General features: G+C 37.1%; 1 protein-coding gene across 1 annotated transcript in view; it reads left to right on the forward strand.

The window, feature by feature from the left end:
* Positions 1-7,672, forward strand: part of WDR11 (WD repeat domain 11) — an 89,703-nt gene that overhangs the window by 46,374 nt on the left and 35,657 nt on the right. The window contains exons 2-3 of the mRNA XM_026851550.1: positions 1,155-1,266; positions 5,639-5,792. Of these exons, the coding sequence (XP_026707351.1) occupies positions 1,155-1,266; positions 5,639-5,792 (266 nt within the window). The remainder of the gene's footprint in view (positions 1-1,154; positions 1,267-5,638; positions 5,793-7,672) is intronic.

Genomic DNA, 7,672 nt, shown 5'->3' on the forward strand with positions numbered 1-7,672 from the left:
GGCGGGAGCTGCCGGGCGTGCGGTAAGGCCGGTGGCAGCGGTCCCTGCGGGGAGCCGCCTGTGCCCTCTTGCCAGGAAATCCCGCCGTGGGCACTGCAAATGCTTGGGTCCATTTTTTTTTATTTTGTGCCTGGACCCGGGCGTGCTGTTCTGCTGTGTGCGAGGCAAGCACTCTGCTGCCAGGCGCTGCGCAAGCTGCCGAAATCGGTGTTCTCTCCGCGCTGGAGAAGCCGGCGGAGCTGCTGGGGAGCTGCTGCTGTCCAGCTCGCAGGAACAAAGCCATGGCCACAGATGAGCTTGGGCCGGTCCCTTCTGGCAGTGATATTTGCTGCTGCGGCCAGAGCTCTTGTTGCTGCAACGAACTGTGGAGATCTGAGCAGCTTCCTCAGGTTTCCAGTTCTGTTATTTTTGAGACTTGATGTACAAAGCCAGTACATATATTGGCTTTCGTATTCATTGCGCTGAACAACAAGTTCACCCAGCTGTGGTGTAAAGCACTACCCTAATACTGCTGAATCTTAGGAAAGAAAACTTTAAAAAGTCTTTTTTTTTTTTTAAACTGTAGCCCGTAGTTTTGTCAGCTTGCAAAGCAGTGAACACTGAACGACTCTGAAGTTCTTAGTCTGAAACCTTCGTTTTCTCCTTTGACTGTGCCCATTTGCTTGGTGTTCACCATAGCTTTATAATTGTCATTGCTGGCCACACTAACCTCTCCTGAAGACAGGCAGGCCTCAGCAGATTTTCACTATTACTGTAACCATTGTTTACATCCTCTTTTTTTATCAAAAAAAAAAAAAGAGAGGTGCAGTTAATTATGTCATTGCAAATATATTGCTTGCCTGTGTGCTTATCTATGTGGGAACACTTTTCATTAATTCCTATACGATGTCTAAAATTTGCAGAAGAGAATTTTTGTAGATGGACACAAAGAGATGCTTTGCGATGGCTTACGAGTTCCACCAGCAGATGGTTCAGCAGACAGTGCAGCAATGGCATTTTATATTGCTTTTGAGTTTTATGGTATTAAATAGTTTTTACTGTTTGTAGTTTGTGTCTAGTAGCATGCATTCCATTTACCAAACAAAAGCCTCATTCTTGATGAGAAGTGCTTTTTGTTCTTTTTGCCTGTTTGATAATGATATATGCTTTTCCAGGGGCTGGCAAGGTTTGATTGCATATGGATGTCATTCTCTTGTGCTGATAGTTGATGCCAATACTGCTCAGACTTTACAGGTTTTGGAAAGACACAAAGCTAGCGTTGTCAAGGTGAGATGTACATGTTTTAAGGTATATTACTTGAGTCTGGCGTATATATTATTTTTCTAAATCACTGTAAATACTTGACATTATATTGCACTTGATTGTCACATAAAATCGGTTGTAAAATACCATATTTTACACAATCTCTTTTAGAGCTGAATGAAACCATGCATGCTGAAATTTGAGCTGAGGTTGATGGTATACCTTTATATGAGGTATAGAATATATAGAAAAACTTGGTAGTGTTATAGAACATAGACATAAATCTTTCTAAGAAAGCTTTTAACGTTACAGATTTTTCAGATTAACTTTCAAAATATCGAATAAATCTCTTTGTTGATGCCCTTGCTGATCTTTCCTGTTGTGGGGGTAACCAGTGCACCACTAGACTAGAAAGTTACTTTCAAGTTTTTACTTCTATTCTTACCTATGGAAAAGGAACAATAGCAGACAAAACTGAACATTTATTTTAGTGATAAAAAATGGCTAAAATTTAAGCTTAAGTGTAGGGTACCTGTACTTTCCTTTGAAGGTACTTGACTTGAAGTTGCAGAGCGTTTGACTTTGGGTCAAGTGTGGAACAGGATGTATTTCTTTGATACATCATTTCTTTGACTATGGAGGATGACAGATTCTGTCAGAGCTTAGAGAAATGTCTGGCTGGCAGATGTAATGTTTGATAGTCTTTAGGCCAAATGCTATATTAGAAGGCAGTCAGTAATTTATGAAGAAAAATAAATTTCTAGATAGGGGGATTTTGATGTTTTTTGTAGTAAAAAAAAAAAAGTTTGGACCTTTTGGAAATTGGATGCTATTTTTTTCCCATGTGTAATTTTCTTTAAATAGACTATCTTCATGTAGATACACTAATTTTATATTAGATACGACCACTCTGGTATTTTAAAATTAAACAATTATTTTGTCTTTGGGTTTGATAATTTACTGACTTCTGAGCCATCATGTTCTGATAACGTCTTTCTGCACAGTAGAGAGCTTCAATTTTTTGGTGAGTGGTTTTGAAATTTCAGTATATTCAGTAGTTACACAGATGGTGGTGTTTATGTATCCTTATATAGTATAATGTATTACTGTGCCAGAGTCCCATTAAATGTGGATTTTTTCTAATAATAAATAAACTCTTCAAATCCTGGGTGAAAATACAGGGTAGGGCAAAACTGGTAAGAGATCCAAACAAGATCTTGGCTAAGAGCCATATGGATAATGACATTGTAGCTTTTAAATATGGTTGTAAGGTTTAGGAATTATATTTGCTTCATTAGAGGGAATTTTGAAACTGACTGGCAAAAAGGGAGATAGAAAGGTTAAGTTTCAAAATAGATACTTTATGTCCTTTTTTGAGACTTGTGTGCTATGATATGTTTAAAACTAATGCTAAAATGTCACAAAGGACCAAAACCTGATTTCTTCCAGCCTGTTTATATGCTTGCCCAAATCTTTCACTGAATTTTGAGGATTGTCAAGGTTGCCCAAACACTGCTGTCGCTTACAGTTTGTGCCACTGATATGAATAAAGTCTCCAGTGACAAGTGTGAGGCAACTTAACTGACTCTTAAATAAGGAGAGGTTATTTCTCAGGTAGAGCAAAGGTATGTACACGACAGCAACCATGGAGTAAGCAGCACTCTGAATCCATACCTTTGTTTTCCTTTTGGCAACTTGTTTAGGTTAAGCATACCCTTAGCCTGGGTTGTCTTCAGGCTAGCCTTTAAAACAAACAAATCAATTCCAATGTCTATAATTGTGTGAATAATAGAAAAGGTAATTGGTATGGAGATAGTAGCTCTAGTGATGACTCTGCTTAACTTAGCTAAGATAATAAGTTGTAGCAAAATTAGGTTTTGGTCCACATAGTGATAGCATTTTAATGTACTTCAGTTATGTTCACTAGCTTTCAGAAATAATGTTATTTCAATAGGAAACCAAATGCTGAAGTCCAGATAGTTTTTATATAATTTATAAGATAATTTTCCAAGCCACTATCTGGTGCTTTATTAACAGAAATACACTGTAAGAAAATGACTAATTTATGAGGAGGAAGAACAAAGAGGAATTCTGTTCTGCTTTAAGAAGTAAACATCAAATGAGAAATTATGAGGCCATGATCATTGCAGATACCTTTATGTGCATTTGTAAGAAATTTTCTTCAATTCCTAACTGACTTCTTTATTTGTTTGTAAATGCTAAGAGCATAAATAAGCTGGAGGGGATCTGTAAGAAGTCTGCTGTGTATGTCTGACTTAAACTATGTAGTAGAGGTTCACACCAGTGAACTCAATCTACAGGGGATCTTCTTCCCCAAAACCCATGCTTCAGCTTTGAAAAAATTCAAAACACACCACTATCTGCAATAAAAAAGCAAAGGGAAGAGCGATTGTTTCATAATCCTTCTGCAGTCTGTTTAACTGTTTTTCTTTAAGTGCTTCCTGGCCTTCTGCTGTTGTAGTTGTGTCTGGAATAGGTAATGGTTTCAGTGACAGTGGATCTGTGTTAGTTGTCCCTATGTCCATATGCTTGTGGGATACTGATAACTTTGTACAGAGTGGTTTATATCTGATTTTTTTTTTTTTTTTACCTTTACAAAGAGTAGTTGTAAGAGTACTTTTACGAAAGAGAATGTAATTACAGGAACAGTTTTTTGATTGAGGTTTAAAATTTCATTTGTGTCTGTTCTGATGTGTTAATGAATAGTATAATAAGATCCTTTAAATTAGGTGAAATAGATTGTGAAAATTGTAAAAAACTTCACCTCTGGTTCCTGTTTCTGACCAGTACTGCTGTATTTTGAAGTCAAGGTAGGGAAGCAGTGACCAGTACAGTAAAAAAATAATTTCTTTTAGCAGAAGGATCAGGTCATGTGTGGGGACTTTGTTGGAGCCATGCATCTACAATGAGAAAAGAGGGTTTATGGTGTTAGAGAGCCACAGGAGCTCTGATTGAGACCGATCCTGTTAAAGGTCTCCTTTTTGTTGTTCAGAACTTGGTGATGGCTTTTCCCTTGGGAAACGATGCTTTCCAGACTTGGAATTTGCTTTAAAGTAATACATATTTAACTGAGGAAGAAACAACTTTGCAGGTTTTGATAATTACTTTTTTAATAGCTACATGCAGGTATCCTCACGGGTAATTTTTTTTTTTTATTTGAACAGCAGGGAACCAGGAATTGCAACACTGAAATCTGCAAGTAGACAAGAATCTCTCAAGAATTCTTTGTTATTCTGGTAGAAACACACTTTGGGTATATAGCTAGAGCTCTGAAGATTGCTTGCTGTGTATGTGTAATCTTTGTTTAATTTATTCAGCTAGGCTTTGGAGATGTATCCTGGTCACACCTCTGAAGAGGGGTAGCACAAAGGTGCCTACAGTCCTCTAAATGCTGTTATAAATGTAATTCTCGTTGCAAAGTTAGTGGTGCCTAATGATAATTCTATTTCTGTATTTTTTTAATGTTTTACTTTCAATATCTGCAAAAAGTGTGGTGTTTGGCATCAGCCCTCACAGCTAGAGTGTCATTTTTGTAGTAGGTAAGTTCCCATTAGCTTAGCATTAAGGTTTCTTTATTCTGTTAGTATCTTCAGTCTGTCTTAGGGCAGAAGTTTACATTTAAAGCTGATAGCAAAACAAGTCCATACTAAATAGATAAGGAAGGAGTCAGTGTTATCTCTTTATAATCTCCAGAGACTTGTAGACAGAATGTTTCGTATTTCAAGACAGAGTTTTCCTAAGTATTGCCAACTTGAAAGCCCATGCAGCTTGAAATCCCAAACCAGAAAGTGATACGTAGAAATCAGTGGTGGCAACGTGCTGAAAGGGATAAGATAGCAAATGTCAGCAATAGCTTGACATGAGACCACGTATAGATGAAGGATGAACCTTCCTTCCTCCCCAATACCACAATATACTTACATTTGACAGATTAGGAAAATGAAATGTTTTAGGATGTATATAAAAGTTGGATGGTAAATTTTCAACTTTCATTTGTTTGGAAATCTGTGGTTATAGGATTGTAGATGCCCACAGAACGTTAAGCATTGCCATTTAATTTCTTCTAAATATTTGAGTAAAAATTTTGTATACATAGCATATATCTATAGATTGTTGTAGTTACCTTCAGGGACAAGGATTGTTGATTTATATAATTTAAAAACATCAACCACACAGTTATGCAGCACAGTTGCAACATACCTTAAATTTACACAATTGATGGTAGCTTAAAGGTATTCTTACACAGATGCTATTACTGTTAACACTTAGTATGCTTTTTTGTTGAGTTGATTACTATTTGTTTATCCATCTGAAAAATATGAAGTATGGTATATTATGTTTGCTTCCTTTGACCAATTTTCATCTGTATCTTCAGGTTAAATGGGCTAAAGAAAATTACCATCACAATATTGGCTCTCCATATTCTTTACGTTTAGCTTCTGCTGATGTTACTGGAAAAATAATTGTATGGGATGTGGCAACAGGAACAGCTCGTTGTGAGATACAAGAACATGCAAAACCAATTCAAGGTAATGGTAGTGCCTGATGTTTGTATGGAAGTCACTTTGTGGGGGATTATTACAAATCCATCACCAAGGCTTTGCAAACTGTACTCAGTTCTGCCACTTAATTTTACTGTTGGGATTACTAGCTTTCTCTATATTTGCTCATTTTCTGTGTAAATGTAAGACTTGCTGTCTCCCAGAGAGATACTGAGAGATTTAATTCATCATGGTAATATTTTCCAATATCTGACAAAAAGTTACAATCTATTTTTATTAATGTGATTGATTGAAATAATAATATTTATAGTGCCAAGTACATCTTCCTGCTCTTGAATTGATGATATAGTGCAGTTTGCATTGCACCTGAATGTTAATGCTATGTGTAGTGGTGTAGTACTTCAATAGTATTACATTGCTGTGAGTCAAGAGTTTTGATTATGGATCTATACTTTGACAATTACTTAGTTCATTATATAACTACTTCTGGTCAGATATGCTAGCATGATAACATATATGTGCAGTATAACTAGAGAGAGAAGGTTTTTTCTGAGCATCTATGCATTTGTCCGATTTATAAGAGCAGGGAGGCTTTTCTATGCATAGCAATATTAAAATGTGAGAAGTGACTAAATTTTAGTGTAGAAGAGAGTTGTAAATAAGGTAGGTTTTGCATAGAGTTGGAGTTAGTATTACAAAGTCTTGAAACTGAGCATGACACATTTGAATTAGTTTCTAGTGTAATTAGGAAGACATAAATAGCAAGGATTAACACAGTCAAGAGAAGGGGAAATTTTGGGATGGTATAAATAACTGGTTTTAGCTTTCATTTGATAAAATAGTTTAGTGGCAGAATTTGCTGCTTTTGATTCAGTTCTATGAGTGGTAGCCTAGTGCAGCTGGGAAGTTCTGAAAAATACCCAAAAAACCCTACCCAAACACTTCTGGGCAGCTGAATATTTGAAGATACTTTATCCTGCTATCAGAAAAGAATTCTTGATCTCATTCAGGGATTTCACAAGTCTTTGGGGGAAATAAAAAACAAAAGTAAAAACTGACCAGCCAAACAAAACTCTACCAAAAACAACAACAACAAAAAAAAAAGCCTGGAGAAAGGAGCTAAGCATTTATGATGTTGTAAGCTATGGAAGATTTATGTTTGCTTGTGCTAGAGGCAGAAATGTCTAGAAGCCTGGCATAGAGGTAAGTGCTATCTTAATTGGTCTAGTGATAGAGAATGGAAAATGTAGCCACTGGCCGGGTATAACACAATTAAGAGAATATATTGGAAAGGAATAATTGTCTTTGTCCTTGCTGCTTTTTGTGCTCATTTATTAGTAAGGCATCATCCATCAAATGCTCCCTTTCATTAGTTAGCATCTTGTATTTCATCAATGAAAAAGTTAAGGTAGTGGTTAGAAATCAGAAAAGGGCATCAAAAGATCTAGACTTTGTTCCTTGTTGCATCACACACTTAATGTCATTTTTACTAGTGTTTTAATGGGTGTGGTCTGAAGTTGATAGTAGTACTCCTACTATTGTAAAACTTGTATTTTGCTTCTGATTACTTGTGGTATTTACAGAATTACTTCTGTCAGTTGGAACTACTCCTAACAGAGCTGACCGGGAGATGGGTAGAGCACTGGAATGAACCTGGGTAGCTTTGTGGCTGTGCTTCTGTGGCTGGTCTGCTGCCAGGACCTGAGCTGATGCTGCCAGTGAGCTGCTTCCAGCACCCGGCTGGCTCTTTCAGAATTAGCTGGGGGGCATAACTGCAAGTACAGCAGCAGCGACACGCTCTGCTCCATGTTCTGGATTCTTACTGCTACCACTGCCCACACTATCAAATATGTCCAATTATTTCAGAAGTAATATTGAGGACACTCCCCACCACCCCCCCCACCCCC

Source organism: Athene cunicularia, assembly GCF_003259725.1.
Source record: "Athene cunicularia isolate RWA chromosome 6 unlocalized genomic scaffold, athCun1 chr6_part1, whole genome shotgun sequence".
Lineage (NCBI taxonomy): Eukaryota > Metazoa > Chordata > Aves > Strigiformes > Strigidae > Athene > Athene cunicularia.